This window comes from Rhodotorula paludigena (assembly GCF_050403205.1).
Source record: "Rhodotorula paludigena JCM10292 DNA, Rt_paludigena_JCM10292v1_ctg2, whole genome shotgun sequence".
NCBI classification, from domain to species: domain Eukaryota; kingdom Fungi; phylum Basidiomycota; class Microbotryomycetes; order Sporidiobolales; family Sporidiobolaceae; genus Rhodotorula; species Rhodotorula paludigena.
In genome coordinates, this window is record NW_027481456.1 from 325,851 (window position 1) to 341,373 (window position 15,523).

At 64.2% G+C, this 15,523-nt stretch overlaps 8 protein-coding genes across 8 annotated transcripts; 3 read left to right on the plus strand and 5 right to left on the minus strand.

The window, feature by feature from the left end:
- Nucleotides 1-182: 182 nt before the first annotated feature.
- On the plus strand, nt 183-804 carry MPC1 (pyruvate transporter MPC1; the record flags this gene model as incomplete). Its single annotated transcript, XM_076645749.1, has 7 exons — nt 183-208; nt 291-310; nt 374-396; nt 458-475; nt 537-588; nt 648-653; nt 743-804. 7 exons carry the CDS (start codon nt 183-185, stop codon nt 802-804), a joined length of 207 nt encoding a protein of 68 aa, XP_076508619.1.
- A 228-nt stretch (nt 805-1,032) lies between these two features.
- Nucleotides 1,033-1,707, minus strand: JCM10292_004415 (uncharacterized protein; the record flags this gene model as incomplete). Its single annotated transcript, XM_076645750.1, has 4 exons — nt 1,033-1,094; nt 1,304-1,387; nt 1,471-1,528; nt 1,663-1,707. 4 exons carry the CDS (start codon nt 1,705-1,707, stop codon nt 1,033-1,035), a joined length of 249 nt encoding a protein of 82 aa, XP_076508620.1.
- Nucleotides 1,708-2,508: 801 nt separating this feature from the next.
- Nucleotides 2,509-4,440, minus strand: HHO1 (histone H1; the record flags this gene model as incomplete). The annotated part of the gene is made up of 10 exons (XM_076645751.1): nt 2,509-2,570; nt 2,643-2,733; nt 2,812-2,838; nt 2,920-2,967; nt 3,036-3,245; nt 3,303-3,362; nt 3,460-3,613; nt 3,902-3,960; nt 4,134-4,140; nt 4,289-4,440. 10 exons carry the CDS (start codon nt 4,438-4,440, stop codon nt 2,509-2,511), a joined length of 870 nt encoding a protein of 289 aa, XP_076508621.1.
- Nucleotides 4,441-4,799: 359 nt separating this feature from the next.
- On the minus strand, nt 4,800-7,541 carry PAP1 (polynucleotide adenylyltransferase PAP1; the record flags this gene model as incomplete). The annotated part of the gene is made up of 11 exons (XM_076645752.1): nt 4,800-5,267; nt 5,351-5,432; nt 5,521-5,644; nt 5,716-6,114; nt 6,172-6,292; nt 6,346-6,442; nt 6,498-6,612; nt 6,672-6,927; nt 6,981-7,143; nt 7,210-7,305; nt 7,402-7,541. The coding sequence occupies 11 exons, from the start codon at nt 7,539-7,541 to the stop codon at nt 4,800-4,802; spliced, it is 2,061 nt and encodes a 686-aa protein (XP_076508622.1).
- Nucleotides 7,542-8,104: 563 nt separating this feature from the next.
- JCM10292_004418 (TVP38/TMEM64 family protein) lies at nt 8,105-9,752 on the plus strand (the record flags this gene model as incomplete). Its single annotated transcript, XM_076645753.1, has 7 exons — nt 8,105-8,276; nt 8,419-8,617; nt 8,678-8,766; nt 8,829-8,940; nt 9,025-9,048; nt 9,124-9,268; nt 9,330-9,752. The coding sequence occupies 7 exons, from the start codon at nt 8,105-8,107 to the stop codon at nt 9,750-9,752; spliced, it is 1,164 nt and encodes a 387-aa protein (XP_076508623.1).
- Nucleotides 9,753-9,911: 159 nt separating this feature from the next.
- Nucleotides 9,912-12,321, minus strand: JCM10292_004419 (TFIIIC subunit 5 family protein; the record flags this gene model as incomplete). Its single annotated transcript, XM_076645754.1, has 8 exons — nt 9,912-10,025; nt 10,099-10,828; nt 10,891-11,034; nt 11,095-11,202; nt 11,268-11,546; nt 11,608-11,716; nt 11,779-11,865; nt 11,922-12,321. 8 exons carry the CDS (start codon nt 12,319-12,321, stop codon nt 9,912-9,914), a joined length of 1,971 nt encoding a protein of 656 aa, XP_076508624.1.
- Nucleotides 12,322-12,435: 114 nt separating this feature from the next.
- UFE1 (Ufe1p) lies at nt 12,436-13,725 on the plus strand (the record flags this gene model as incomplete). The annotated part of the gene is made up of 3 exons (XM_076645755.1): nt 12,436-12,591; nt 12,647-12,914; nt 12,971-13,725. The coding sequence occupies 3 exons, from the start codon at nt 12,436-12,438 to the stop codon at nt 13,723-13,725; spliced, it is 1,179 nt and encodes a 392-aa protein (XP_076508625.1).
- A 74-nt stretch (nt 13,726-13,799) lies between these two features.
- JCM10292_004421 (uncharacterized protein) lies at nt 13,800-15,366 on the minus strand (the record flags this gene model as incomplete). The annotated part of the gene is made up of 7 exons (XM_076645756.1): nt 13,800-14,018; nt 14,080-14,135; nt 14,191-14,414; nt 14,468-14,585; nt 14,644-14,956; nt 15,022-15,028; nt 15,143-15,366. 7 exons carry the CDS (start codon nt 15,364-15,366, stop codon nt 13,800-13,802), a joined length of 1,161 nt encoding a protein of 386 aa, XP_076508626.1.
- Nucleotides 15,367-15,523: the final 157 nt, after the last annotated feature.

Genomic DNA, 15,523 nt, shown 5'->3' on the forward strand with positions numbered 1-15,523 from the left:
GGCCGCTGCACTTGCGAGGATCAAGCGCGAACGTGTGATTCACCTTCCGCACCCGCAGGAGCCCCGAGGCGCGCTCGTACTTCTTCTCGACCCACTTCTGGGGTCCGCTCGCCAACTGGGGCCTCCCCCTCGCGGCCATCACCGACCTCACCAACAAGGACGCAAAGTTCATCTCGGGCCCCATGACCCTCGCCCTCATGTCCTACTCGTGCGTGCCCCTGCGACTGCGCCGCGAGGCCGTTATCGCGGGTCGGCTGACCCTCGGCTTGCGTTTGCTTCCGCCTCGGCAGCCTTGTCTTCATGCGGTTTGGTACGCACCAGCTCGCACCTGTTGATGAGCGATCAGCGTATTGACCCGCCTGCGCGCACACAGCTTGGCGCGTCCAGCCACGGAATGTGCGCCGACCCCCACTTGCCGTCCCTCGACCTGCTGACCCTCTTGTCCCGCGTCTTGCAGTACCTCTTGTTCGCCTGCGTGAGTCTCGTTCGAATCCAAGTCGCGCAAACTCAGCATGCTGACCTCTGTACCCCCGCAGCACGCCACGAACGCAACTACACAAGGTCTCCAGGGCGTGCGGTTCTTGCAATGTGCGTCCGCTGCCCCTCCCGTTCCTTCTTGCTCGGCATCTACTGACACTTCCTCGCAGACAACTGTGCGTGGCTTCCAATGCGGGGAAACTCCCGAATCGCCCTAGCTGACTTTGCTGACCGACCCTCACTCACCTCTCCTCGCGTCTCGCAGACATGGGCGGCGACAAGGAGTCGGTCGCAGAGAAGGCCAAGGAGGCGGTCGGTGCCAAGTAGAGAGGGCTCTGCCGCAACGCAGGCTGTGCATATCCAGGATAGCAGCTTGTGCAGCGAGTAGTCACGAGCGAGCCGAGGCGAAGACACCCTCTCCGTCGGGCCCATTCCTCGCGTCTCGGCGACGCGAGGACTCTCATACGTTGAACGCGTCTCACAACGCGCCACGACAAGTCGAAAAAGAAGGAAACCGCTGCTTCGCACTGCATGACCACCACCACTGCACGGCGCTCATGCCTTGAGCTCCCACCCGTCCTCGTACCCCTCGGTCTTCTCCCGTGGCCGGTTGGGCACTGTGTCACCGACAAATCGTTGCGGATGGGCGTACGCGGCGTGGGAAAGAGGCGGCGACGGAGGAGTCGATGTGGGCGGGAGGGAGCACGGAGCGAGATAGAGACCGGAAGCGAGAGCGGACAGGCAAGCTCGGTCAGCGCAAGTGTTCCCCTTCGTCCAGCTGCTCGAGCAGCCCAAAGCAGGTCAGCAGAGAGACGCAGGAACGCACGAGGGTAGGTCGTCGGCGGGCGCTCAACCTGCTTCCATCCGAACCGCCTGCGGATGTCGGGCACCGTCAAGACCATGATCGGGCCTGCGTAATTCGAAGCGCCGTCGAAGCTCGTCAGCTGGGGTCTAGGCAGCGGACGGGCAAGGGGAAGCGGCCGCGCGACGCACCGACAAAGCCGATCGCGATCGAGTAGAAGACGGCGGGCTGCTCGTGCGCTTGCCGTTGCTGTGAGTCCCCGCGCAGTACAGCAGCAGCAGCAGCAGAGGGAGGCCAGAGTGACGAGCGCGATGAGGGGACGAGGAGGAGAGCCGGGGTCAGCTCGTCTGTCGGCGCTCGTTGGAGGCGGTTCGGGCACGCACAAGGTAGGTGTAGGTCCGGCGGAACGGGCTGAACAGCGCAGACATGGCGGCGGGCAGATTGGAGACGAGCGCAACCTCGCCAGAGCCGCCAACCAGAGGGCGCCTTGTCGAGCGACGCTTCGCACCCACACCGCCTGAGTGCGCGTGCGAGTGCTCAGACGCTTGACGAAGCGTGCTTGTGCCTTACACGAGACGGACCCGCCGTCCCTCGCTGTTTCCGACTCGCTCGCTTGGTCTCCTTCGGCCTCATCTGCTTGCTCGGGGCTCTCGCTCGTCTAGCTTACAGCGCGTCGGCTCTAGAGGACGTGCATCACTGCCAATCTGCAGTCCATCGAGCTGCGCCTGTCTTGCTTTGCTTCGCGCAGCTCGAGGCGTTCCAAGCTCGTTGCTGGCGGGCCAGGGTGGCTTTGGCTTAACTGCATGTCCGGGAGACGAGACACAGACACCGGGATCGGACCGACGCACCTATCGACGCGCCCCAACCTAATGACGTCGCGCCGTGAAGGGAGCCAATCCACCTGCCGGCTGGTCACGATCTAGGACAGGCAGATCGCGGTGGGCACAGAGACTCGAGCTCATTCCGGCTGGCACCGAGTCTTCTGCTCAATCTGATGGTGACAGACTGACATACATCCGTACTGGGCATACAGTCAGGTGTTGGGAGGACACAGGGCAGGGCATTAAGGCGGTCAAACGGAAAGATAGCACGGAACGAAGACGAGAGTCACGATGGTGCCCAGACAGGGCAGCGACTTTCTGCATAGTATCCACTGGTCTCACTGACGAGAGGGCCGGCGCGACGTCGTCTTCTGCAGAGGCAGAATTGCAACAAGGCATCAGCTTCATTCATTGCAAATCGACGTTCGTATGGAGGCTCACCTTGCTCGTTGCTGTTCCCTGCTTCGCATCTGCAGAAGGGGCAAAGAACGGTCGGTGGTCACGCTCTGACAGGGAGATCGCAAGCTCCGCCTGCAACGCACCTGCCGCACCGCGCTTCGAAGCCGCCCTCTTCGGCACGACAGGCTTGCGTTCGGTCTGCGTCTTGGCTGCCGCGCGCTTTGCGGCGTTGGTCTGTACAGGAACCAGCATTCACAAAGCTCAGTGTCAGCGCTGCGATGCGCTGGAGCGAGCTTGGGAAGGTCCACGTACGGTGCGACCGGCAGGCTTGGTCTCCTTCTGTGGAAGGGAGCGGAGCGTCAGCAGCACGGTCAAAGTACATTGTAGTGAGTCGGGCCGTCAAAACTGTTCCGTACGTACCTTGGGCTCCGGCTTACTCGCAGCGCCCACACCGCGCTTTGCGTTCGTCTGTAGGATCCGAATAGCCCGTCATTATCGCGTCTGCGGATTGGAGCGAGCATGCTAGACCTGCGCACCTTTGCAGCGCCCTTCTTGCCGCCCGCGCTCTGTTTCTCCTTCGCCGACTTGCTCGCCGCTGCGCCGCTCGAGCGACTTCGGCTCGTGCTGCCACTGCCGCTCCGACTCTTGCCCGCTGCGGTGGTAGTCTTGCGCGCCGCAGAGGCTGACCGAGACGTGGACGGCTTCTTGTCGGCAGTAGAGGAGCGGCGGGACGAGGTCGTTGCGGGCTGAAGAGACTGACAGTCAGTCGCGCGTGCAGTTCGGGGCATTCGAGACGGGATCACCTTCTTGTTTCCAGCAACCGTCTTCCTCGGCTTTGGCTCGGGTTCAGGCGACGACTCGTCCTGCAAGCGCCGCGAGTGAGCAGCCCGAATATTCGCGCAGAAGCGTTATTTCCTGATTGCGGCAGGATCAGCGGAGGGAACCTAGGCGTGTACGTACCTCGCTGCGCTCGCCCGTGCCAATCTTGACCTTGCCGCCGATCCCGCGCGGGAGGTCAAAGTCGCCGTTGTCGTAGCCACGCTGGATCGACATGGCGACGTTCGTGTTGAACGCGGCTCCGTCCTTGAGACCCTTGTACGACTTGAGGAGATACCTGCAAGGCGGTGTGCGATCGATGATCGCGGTAAGACGGCGAAACGAGGGAATCGGAGGGAGGGGCGAGGCGAAGGAGAAGGCATTCGGGCGTCAGTGTGCGTCTTTTGCGTCGTCGCTGCAGCTCCAGCAGCCTTCCAGTTGTCTGTTGACGGGCGGGATGGCCGACTTGGGCGCGCCCGGCGCGACGAGGGCAGGCCCTCGTGACGCGGCCTCGACCCTCGCGACGTTCCGACCGCCTCGCCGACGCGTTCTCACGTGCCTTGCGCCCGAAAATGCTGCAACGTACTTCTTGATAACAGGCCTCGAAGCTCCCGTGCGCGTGTCGCCCTCGGCTTTGATGGCCTCCTGCAAAGCGCGAAGAAAGGGCGCGGGTGGGGGAGGCGGGAGGGGAATGAGCGCAAACAAGCCCGCATGGCGGTGGCACGGCGGAGGGAGGCCACAGGAGGGGCAGGAGAGGGCGTAGAAGCGAGTCAGCGGCGGGCAGAACACGTCAGGGACGCGGAAGAGGCGAGACTGACGGTGATCCTGGCGATTCCGAGGCGGTGGGGCACGAAAACAAACGGAGGGCGAGCGACCCGACAACGACGCAGGAACCGAGGTAGAAGCACAAGCAGACAGAAAGACGAGTCAGCACCAGTCCTAGCGCCCAAACGAGCCAGCAGAGCGAGCGGACATCTCGATGTAGGGCGGGTGGACGGGCGGGGGTCGCGGCGCCTTCTTCTCCTTGTTGTCGTCCTTCTTGGGCCGGGGCTTGGGCGCAGGCTTCTCGTGGAGCTTCTTGTTGATCGCCGTGGCAGCCTGCGCGGCCCTGCGAGACGACGGCATCGTGTGTCGATGTATGTGAGAAGGTCAAGAGACGAGACAGACGCGCTCCCTCCTCAACGCGGCAACCCGACAACAGCGATTCGTGTACAAGCGTGGTTTCTCCATTGGCAGTGAGATGCAAAGGCGGGAGTATCGAGGTGGGACTACAGGGCGACGGCTGCGACGGACCGCCATCGCCGAGGGATGACAGGAGGTACAGGGCGGAAGAAGAGTGGGTCGGAATCTTGTGTGCGATGTGATGTGCGTATGGTGGCAGATTGATGAGAAGAAGAAGGCGAGAGAAGGGCAGAGAAGCCGAAAGAGGATGGAATCGCCCGAAGAAGAGAAGAGAGGGAAACGAAAGACTGCAAACCCAGACCTCATGCCTGCACCGTCGTCATGCTGTTGGCTGTCTCGGTCGGCTGCTCACCCGACATGACGGCCGTCTCGTTCGCCTCGCCGCCGTTCGTCACGGCCGAAGCGAGGCCGTTCAGCTCAGCCGCGGGCAAGCTCGAGCTCAGTCCGGGGATCGACACGGCCGGTTGCGGCGGTGCTGCGGCTCCTGCTCCTCCTGCCCCCGTCGATGCAGCCACGAGCGGGCTGTCCGTCTCCATCGTCGGTGTTGCGCCGACCGCCATCTCGGCCGCCTCGCGCGTCTTCTCCGAAGGCGTAGCGAGAGGAGTCGGTTCGGCAGAGACGGGCGGCAAGCCAGCAGGATTGGGCGTCGCGCTTTCGGGAACAAAGGAGGACGCTCGGTGCTTCTTGTTGAGGCGCTCGGCGTCGCTGTCGTCGGCGGTCGAAGTAGTCGCAGCGGGAGCTGCGGTCGAGGCGGCGCCATTTGCCTTCGACTAGATTGGCGTATCGAGGGCGACGGGCGTCAATATGCTTCCGAGAGCTCACAGGACCGGCGGGTCATCGAGCGCAGACGCACCTTGGTCTTGGCTCTCTTGACGCCCCCCGTCTTTGGCGGCTCCGGTTCCCGCCCTGCGTGCACGTAAGCTGGTAGTGCCGAGCTGCAAGGCAAGACGGACGGTTCAATCAGCTTGACCCCACCAGTACCAGATGCATGCAAGAGAGCAAGCAGAAGATCCGACGGCCCACCTCTTGATGTACCGCACGATAACGCCCATGGTATCGGCATCGTAGTTGTCCCACATCTTGACAAGCTTAGTGAACTCATTCGTCGGGTACGAGATGTCGAGTTTCCTCGGCCCTTGCGCGCCCGCTGCTCGTCGAGCACACGCGTTCAGCCACAAACGCCTGACAACAGAGCCAAGAGTTCGATGAAGAACGCACCAGGTTTCCGCTCGATCTGCAGCCCGATGTAGAACGTCGTCGTGTGGACCGTCCCGCCCTGCCCCGCCACGAGGTCCTTCTCGGTGCGGCCCTCGACGGCCGGCGGGACCTCGCCGATCGAGACTGCGCGCTGCTCGGCCTCGTCGAGGCAGTGGCTGACGCGGTCGAAGCTCTTGACGTACGGGTGCGCGAGCACGAGCGAGTCGACGTACTCGAGCTTCATGACGAGCTGGCGGATGCGCGACTCGACCGTGCCCGACCACTTGAGCTGCACGTCGGCGCTCGCGGACGACGCCGTGATCTGCAGGTAGTACCGGTACTTGCTGAAGAAGTCGTGCGGCTGGAAGAGCTCGCTCCATTGCGCCGTCCCGACGAACACGCGGTCGACAATCTCGGCGGCTGCGCGAGCGAGGTGTGAGCGGATCAAAGTGACAAGGCGACGGCGAGTCTACTCACCTCGCTTGAACTCGGCGGTCATAATCTGCTGCGTGCTGAGGGTGACATTGTGGGTGGAGCACATAGAGGGGTATGCGGGCGTGATGATGGGCATTCGGTGCGAGCGGTCTTGCGGGTAGAGCTGTGACAACGCGTGAGTCTCGAGAGGCGAGCTTGCACACAGGTACGACGCACCTTGGGGTTCCACACGCGGACCTGCAGCGGACCCTCCTCGATGGGCTTGAGCAAGACGGGTGCAGGCCACTGCCACTGATGCATGATGATGAAGAAGCTGCAGGAGGCGCGCATGAGCAAGGGTATCTGGAACAGCACGAACGGGTGCGTACCGGGAAATGATGCTGCCGACGCAGCCTCGCGGGTAGAGCTGGCATATCCGTGCGACGAGCATGGCCCATGCGACACCTCCGCAGAAACCCATCACGTTGCCGTACACCGCTCGTTCTGCGTGCTTCACATGTCAGAATGAGCAGACCACGTTTGAGAGGAAGAGAGGATCTCACGCTGCGCCCACAGCTTGATCGTCCGCAGTGCCTCTCGGAAGACTGGCACGTCCGGCACCAACCGCAGCATCTCATCCGTCACTCGCGAACCGCCCAAGCTGCGCACGCAGCGCTCGTCCAGGTTGCGGAGGAGATTGTCGTCCTTCAGCTCGAGCTCATCGGGAATGGTAGGGAGGGCGAGGCGCGCGAAAAGGAGATCGAGGTCGATGCCGGCGAAGGTGCACTTGATGATGGGTACGTATGCCTCGGGCACCGACTGCGAGGCAGCTCGTCAGCTCGGTTCGAGGCCAAATGAAGTAGAATACGCACGGTGACCTCGATGACACCCTCCGTCTCCTTGAGCATCGCCTCGAAGAGGGTAAAGAACTCCTCGCGCTCAACATGCCGCGGTACGACCAACAGCGTGTCAATGTCGGATCCAGGGCCGTGCACGCCGAGGCGGTACGAGCCGAACGTGAAGATCTTGCCGCCTCTGGAGCGAGCACAAGGAGAGTGAGCAGGGGGAGACGGCTGTGCGGACAGGCGAAAGAGGACGCACGCCTCGCGCGCCTTTGCCTCAGAGTAGCCGTGTGCGAGTGACGAGCGGTACACGAACTCCTTGACAAGCGAGCTGAGCCTCCCGAGCACCATCTCGCTGCGAGCGGGACGAGGAGGACGGGGCGTCAGTCGCGTGCCACGGTTCTTGGGTGCCGCAGTGGGTAGGCTAGGGTTGCTTGAAGCGGCCACGCACCGGTTGCGGCCCTCTGCGGGCGCCTCGTAGATGTTGCGGCTCTTGAGCTCCTGGATGAGCGTCTCGGAGACGGCGAGGTCGCGCTGGGTCGGGGGCGCCTCCGAGATGGGCGGGGTGACGCCCAAGTACGGCGTCGTCATCCTCTCGCGCTCTCGTCTGCGCTGTGCGGGGCGGGGAGAGGGCGGCTGCGGGTGGCCCGGCGGAGGAGCGCGTCGAGGACGAGGCCGCGAGCGCTGCAGCGAGTTGGAGCGGGCTGAGGGCGTGTACCCGGCTGTGTTGCGCGCTGCTAGGCTGTGCTCTGCTCTGCCGGTCGCGCAGTTGAGGCGGTGTGGAGCGACTCTTGCTGTCGCTGGCTCCTCTCGAGGCGACCACACCGCTTGCCCGCCTTCCTCGACTCGTGCGAGCCAGGCGAAGAGCTTGAACAACAGACTACGCTGCATAGTGCGGTGCTTTGACTCGTCGCGGTCCCGCTGAGCCTGCCGCCGCACGACCTCGCTCGTTCAGCTCCACTCGAGTGCCGAGGTGCGCTGTCCAGCCTCTCCCTCCCGCTGGACGAGCCTGAGGGACCGTCAGAAGCGTGGCACTGACGCTAGACACCCGCTGGCGGGGTCTACCACATCCAGAGCGCCCCCTTGCTCCTCGTCAAGGTCGCAGCACCGCCTCAATCACGCCGGCCACCTCACCTCCCGTCGCTCCAGCCGCAATGCAGCGAGTGCGCCAGGTCTCTGCGCTTGTTGCGGACTACACGCACCAGGCGCTCGAGCGGTACAGGGCCTTGAGCTCTTACGGCAAGGCCGCCGTTTGGGGCGTCGTCGGCCTCAACGTTGCCATGACCGCAGCCATGTTCTACATCGGCATCGACACCATCATGGAGCGTGCGTCGACGTGGTATTGCTAATCGCAACGCTTTTCAGGGGCTGACGCCGTTTCATTCGCCCTCGGCTCTCGCCTCAACCTTCACGTTCTGCTTCATCCGGACTCGCGCTACGCCCGTAATCTGCCTCGCACCAACCTCAGAGTTCGCACTATGGGCCGACTACATCGCCGCCTCACCCTATGGTTGGCTGATGCTTTTCGGCATCATCATCGTGACTTCCGTTCCACCCCTTCTCGGATACGGCACGGCGCAGACTCTCGTCGGGTTCGCGTACGGCGTCTGGCCCGGCTTCCTGATCTCGGCGCTGTCGTGCCTTGCGGGCGGGGCATTCTCCTTCATGTGCGACTTTTCGCTCTCCACCAACTCACGGTCGATCCTGACTGCTAGACCCTCTCACAGTGTCGTCCGGCACTTCCTGCACTTCTACGCGCCCTTCGTCCAGCGTATGAACACGCACAAGGCGCTGTCGAAGGCGGTCCGGGCCAAGGGTCCGTCTTGCTCTGTCATCACAACCCTTCACTCGCGCCCGCAACTCACGCTCGCCCCGCAGGCTTGCCGCTCATGATGCTCCTCCGGCTGTGCCCCTTCCCCTACCCGTACAGCAATGCCTTCTTCGCTTCGATCGAGACGGTCACGCTATGGCAGTTCCTGCTCGCGACGCTGTGCGTCTTTCCTCTTCGTCGTTCGACTCGATGCCAACTGTCCTTGCGCTCGAGACTTTCGCATTGACCTTCCTCTCTACACAGCGCCATCACGCCAAAGCTGCTCCTGTGAGCCGCCCTCCTCTGCCTTCCCCGAGCGGCCTTCTCAAGCCCTCGACATGCTAATCCCGCTCCAACTCGTAGCCACGTCTTCATCGGCCATCGCACATACCTTATGTCGGATCCAGGCTCCCGCGCGAAGATGGACGGAGTCGCCAAGGCCGTCAATATCGCCTTCATGGTGATCGGCACGCTGCTCGGGATGGCCACATCGTGGTACCTCTACAAGGTGCGCCTCTTCCTCACCGCTGAACCCCGCGGTTCATCTGCTGAAAAGGCTTGTTTCGCAGCTCACGATGCGCTACGTCGACGAGGCGAACGAGGAAGAGGAGCAGGAGGAGCTCGAAGCGGGCCTGCTCGACGACGTCGACGAGCTCCTCGCGTCCGACTCTGCTGCCCCGTCGTCAGGCGCGCAGACGCCGGTCTCGGCGGCAGTGCGAGGGGTCAAGAAGGCGGAGGGGGAGGGCAACTTGCTCGAGCTGCGGGACGGCGAAGGCGAGGCTGACACGCTGCGAAAGCAGGTGGGCGTCGAGGATGGTGACGACGAGAACGACGGGTGGGACGCGCAATTTGGCGAGACGCCGCAGTGCGGCACCGGCGGCGGAGGTGGTGCGGGCAGGCGAGACTCGGAGGCGTGGGGACTCGACCTGGAGCTGGAGGAGCGGGGCGCAGACTCGCCCGAGGTGCCGCAGCGGGACAAGCGGATAGATTGAGTCTTGCAGCGGGCGATTGAGAAGGCGGCATCGTGGACACTTTTGCTCTGTACTTTCCGAGTCGTTCTTCTCTTTGGGCAATACAGGCAGCGACCAGCAGCTGACCTTGCAAGTAAGCGAGCAAAGAGCACGTCAACAAAGCAGTCACGTCCACCTCCCTCACAGTCCCGACCCGCCAACGCCGCGATCGTCTTCCCCGCCGGGCGTCGCCTCGACTGCAAAGCGTGCGCTTTTGCGACGCGCCTGCTGCGAAAGGCTGTTGACGCGGGCTTGCTGCGATCACGAAGAGAAGCACGCGTCAGCACTGGAGAACAAGAGGAAGGAAGCAGGCTTGGGAGGGACACACGAGGTCAGCATCCGAGTCTGCCACCTTGGCCTTGGGGCGCTTCTTCTTCGGCTGGTCCCACGGCGCCGTCGGCTTGGCTCCCCTCCTCGCGCGCGGCTTGGGCGTCGCCGAAGCAGAGGCCGAAGCCGAAGCCGACGCAGCGGTCGAGGCGCGCCGGGCGCCCTTCTTCTTGCCCGCGCTCGACGCCGCGCCCGAACCGCTCTCGCTCCCGCTCCCGCTCGCGCCATCTTCGTCCATCGCGTCTCCCTCGCGCTCGCCGTCGTCTTCGCCGTCCTCCTGCTGGTCCTCGCGGCCCGACCCGCTCGCGCCCGATCCAGACGCCTGGCTCGACGCCGCGCTGCCGCTCCTCGCGCGCCCTTTGCCCTTCGCGCCGCCGCCCGCCGGGTTCGCCTCCGCAGCAGCCGCAGAGACGGGGTACCTCCTGCCCGACTGGGCGGCGCGGCTCTCGCGGCTGAGCGGGAGGCGGAGCAAGTCGTCGCAGTCGTCGTCGTCGACGCCGACGCCGCTGTTGTAGAGCGCGTTCCACTTGCGGCGGATGACCTGGCGGATCTGATCGAGGTAGTCACGAGCCCACCAGCCTTCGCTTGCGTCGCTCGAGCATTCCGAGAGGATGCCTTCTTCCGAACGGATCAGGCGCGCGATGAGCGGGTCGCTGATGTCGCACAGCTGGTAGTGCGCCACCTTGCCGCTGATGTGCTCGCCGTCAAAGATGTGAGACTGGTTGGCGTCGCTGCGGTCGAGTATTTGTTAGCCTGACGGAGGCGCAGTTGTCTGCTGCCGACGACGACGCACCCTGTCACAGCTGGCGAGTCATCGGCAGTCGGCGTGTCGCGATTGACCCTCAACCTCGCCGCATTCGCCTGCGCCGTGCTCCTCGTGTTGGGCTGCGCGCGCTGACGCACATTCGCGACGTTGCGAAGGATGATGTGCTGGTAGCTGCGCCGGCGAGAGCGGTCAAGACTCGACGCGCCCAAATGGGCAAAAGAGACAACGCACAAGCGAGCTTCGCGTTCCTTCCGGGGGTCGTACCCGAAGCGAACGATGAGGTCCTTGAACGGGCCGTCTGAGAACGTGTAGGCGACCATGGGCCAGCAGCTCTTGTCCCTATGAGCGATCGCGCTGGTCAGTGTCCACACAGACTGTGCGATAGAGGATGAGCTGTCACGTACGCCCTGCTGAATTTGTTCTGCTCGGGCGAGAGCTGGTTGAGGAGGGCGCTCCTCGTCCACACCGGCCTCCCTTCGAGCAGCTCGAGCATACGTTGCTCGAGCGCCGAGTGAGTCGTGCGCCCGAGCTCCTTCAGAAGCGATTCCTCGGGCTTGGTGGGGACGTCGGGCTGGACAAAGAGGATCGACTGCATCGGGCGCGACTTGTGCCGTCCCAACGTGATGAGACGCTCCGTGCCCGCTTCGCCCATTGCGCGGACCGAGCCGCTGGCGGGCTTGAGGCTGTAGCAAGCACCATCGTCAGGAAGCTGCGCAGTGGAAAGAGTGGGAGTCCGAGACGCACTCGAAGATCTGCGGGAGAGTGTGTCGGCTGAAGGCGGGCGGCGGAAGGAACGCCGGCTCGTCAAAGTCCTCGTTCGGCTTCGGAAAGACAAAGTCACGAATGCCTTCCACTGGGCGAGAGGGTGAATGCGTGAGTTGATGTAGACTGCGACAATAAGCGACGGAGACGCACCCTTCATGCTCGAGAGCGAGTCTGCGAGGTCGAGGGTCGGGTCCTGCGGTTCGCGACGTTTCGGGGTGTACTGGTAATCGGCCATGGCTGCCACGAGCGGGTCAGCGTGCCTGGAAACGCGTGCGAGAGCGAGCGGTGCGCACCGCGGAAGCGAACGAGGCGGTGCTCGAGTCCGACGGGCTCGATCGAGTAGACGCCGTCCTCGAGGATGTTGCCGTGCTCGTCGCGCTTGGGGAGCTTGCGCCTGCGCTTGACGACCCTGCAGACGACGTTGCGCGTCTGCTCGACGTGCGAGGGGATGGCATGCGCGGTGCGGTTGCCCGGGTCGAGGTCGAGCTCGACGGGGTGCGCGGCGGGCGGGTCGCTCTCGAGTGCGCGCGAGACGCGTGCCAGCCCGCCCAGCGAGCGCACGGCGGCGTCGAGCGAGCGGACGGGCGCGGGATACTCGACCGTCGCAATCTTGCGGATGGCCTCGGGGCGGGGCAGGTGCAGGAGCGGGGCGTGCACGACGGGCGGGGGCGTAGGCAGCCTGACCTCGTCCATCCTCGCTCGCTCTTCTCTCGATTGCTGCGCCGCGTGAGCGCGAGACGAGAGCCTCGGCCGCTCGCTCTCCCCACCTCGCCTCGCGCCGGTTTCCTCTCGCGACGCCCGCCCGCAATGCCCGGCACAGACCGCACAGCAGAGTTCAAGGAGACAGTCAAGGCCAAGGAGCAGGCCTACCCGCCCGCCAAGCGCCAGCGCGTCAAGTTTGGCGCCGCGCGGAGGGGGCCCGACGGCGCAGACGATGCCTGGACGCGCCAGGCAGAGCAGGTCGTGCGTCGACGGGAACGCTGCTTGGCCAGAGCTGCACTGACTCTTGCAAGCGCAGGCGGCCAACGTGCGCTCGTTTGCGAGCTTCCTCCACTCGATCCGCCGCGCCTACCTCGACCTCGGCGCTTCGTCGTCGACGGGCAACCCCCTCCTCGCACACCGCGACCAGCCCCCGCCAAGGCAGCTCGACCTCTCCAAGGGCCTCCAGGCGTGGGAGGGCGTGCGCTGGCTCTCGGACCGCGAGCGCGACGAAATCGACTTTGCCGTCAAGGTCGCCATCCGAAAGAGCGTCGACCGCGTGCGCGAACTCGAGGCGCTCGAGAAAGGTGCGCGCTAATTGCCCTCTGCGCATCTGGCGCATTCTGACCTTCGCGGCCCGCAGCCCGCCTCGACGCCGAGAAGCGCGAAAACCCAAATGCTGGCCTCTCTCGCTTCCTAGGTCTCGCCGCCTCGGGCCCTTCCGTCTCGCCCGCGTCGCAAGCGCTGTCCGAGCACCGCGCGCTCGCCACCTTCTACCTGAACGCGCTCCTCGCGAGCGTCTCGCAGCGGCAGCGCGACCAGCAGGAAGCGCGCGTGCAGCGGCAGCTCGAAAAGACGCAGAGCCTCGGCGGGATGGGCGGCGGGGGCGCGCTCGGAATGGACGAGCTCGGGCGGCAGATGGCGCGCAAGGCGACCGAGGACCGCAAGGGCAAGGCGAGGGAGGCCGGCGCCGGGGCGCACGAGGTCGGGCAGGTCCCGTCCATCTACCGCCCGGCACCGCTTGCAGCGGCCGAGGGCGACGACGAAGACGACAACCCGCTCGGCAACGAGCTCACGGCCGAGCAGGTGCAGCAGTTCGAGGCCGAGGAGTCGGCGCTCCTCAAGGCGACCCAGTCGGACCTCGAGGCGCTCAAGACGGCCGAGTCGTCGCTGCTCGAGATCGCGTCGCTCCAGACGCAGCTCGCGACGCACCTGACGCAGCAGGCCGAGCTCACGGACAAGCTGTGGGAAGACGCCATCACCGTCTCGGGCGAGGTCGACCGCGGCAACAAGCAGCTCAAGAAGGCCGGCGAGCGCAGCCGCGACAGCCGCATGTGGCTCCTCATCTTCCTCTTTGGCTCGTCTTTCACCCTCCTCTTCCTCGACTACTATGCATAGGAATCGCTCTGCAACGCCGAGGGGAGGCACTGAAGGGCTGCACTTTCGCGGCGTGTCTGGCTACAAAGAGGGGCCTACGCGAGACCGAACGGCTTTGGACCGGGGAGGAAGTCGAGCGTGCCGGAGGCCTTGATGAGGATGTTCTGCGGGCGACCCTCGGTCGGAATGAGGGACGGGTCGGTGCCGCAGAAGTTGTGCGGGAAGCCAAACTCGAACTCCTGCGTGCCGTCAATCTCGGCAATCTGCTCGGCCGTGAGCTTGATCTCGAGTGACTGGATGTTGTCGTGAAGGTGCTGTGCGACACCTCGGGGGGTGAGTAGGATTCCACGCGAAGATGAGAAGGTCAAGCCTCACCTCGACCTTGCGACCGCCGACGATCGGGAAGACGTACGGCGTCTTGGCCATGAGGTCTGCGCTTGATGGTGTGAGCTCCAGACATGCTGAAGTGTAGTGAAAAGGCCGCACAGGCGAGTGCCACGGCAGTGACCGACTCGATCCCGTGCTCCTTCGCAATCTTGGCCAGCACCTCCGAGTACTTGATCTCAAGCTCGGTGCGGTCGTCGGCGCCGCCGCGGAACTTCTCGCCCTTGGCCTTGCGCTCGTCGAGCTGCTTCTGCGTGCAGAGCTTGCCGCTGCCGATCGCGTCCCACGGCGCGATGGCCATGCCGAACTGCCGGCACATGGGGATGCTGCGCGGACGCCAAGTCAGTCCCTGCACACCTCACGCAGACGAGGGACGCACATGTCACGCTCGAGGTCGCGAAGCATGACGTTCCAGCGGCCCTGGTAGATGACGAACGGCGTCTTCCCGTGGTCGATGGCGTACTGGTTGGCGGCAGCAACCCACCAGGCGGGCGTGTCTATAGATTTGAGACCTCATGAGCTGAGGTAGAGGGCGCGAAGAGGGAGGGAACGCACCGCTGACGCCAAGGTAGAGGACCTTGCCCTGCTCGACGAGGATGTGGAGCGCATCCATGACCTCCTTGATCGACGCGTCGTGCGAGAGCCAGTGCATGTAGAGAATGTCGATCCACTCGGTCTGGAGCTTCTTGAGCGAGTCGCGCACGCTGAGATGCATGCTGCGCCTGTTGTTACCGCCGTACTGGATCGCCTCGTTCTTGCCAAGGGCATACGTGCGGTAGTTCGTCGTGTACTTTGTGGCAATGACGACGCGGTCGCGGTTGCCACGCTCCTTCATCCACTCGCCGATCCACGTCTCACTCTCATCGTTCTGTACGCAGGTACCGATTCGAGGTTCAGTTCGACCCGAAGCGAGCAGCAGCTTGGCATGCGCACCTGATAGCTGCGAGCGAAAGTCAGATGAGCAAGTCGGAAATGGGCAAGGTCAGCCTCTTGCGCCTCTTGTCCTGCTGTCCCCAAACATCCCCAGGAAGTGTCGGAAGAGCCAGAAACACACTTATTGGCCGTATCGATCATCGATCCTCCAGCGTCGACGTAGGCATCCAGGAGCTTGAACGATTCCTCCTTGCTCATCGTTCCCATGAACGACGTCCACGCCTGACCGAGCGACATGGCTCCAAGCTGCAGCGGCGACACCTTCATGCCACAGCTCGGCGAGAGAACGCGGTGCCGGCCGAGGGCCGTCTTGGGCGCGGGCGAAGGGCCAAAGATCGTGTCCATCGTGGTGAAGAAGGCGAGAGTGCGAGAGCAGGAGACAGGAGGCCCAGCGACTTGAAGACGGTCTCTGCAAGAGCCAAGGAGTGTGAGAGCAGGAAGCAAGAGCAGCAGAACGCGCAGGCTGCGGCTTCAAGGGAAGCCGGGAGGAGGTGGAGGCGAG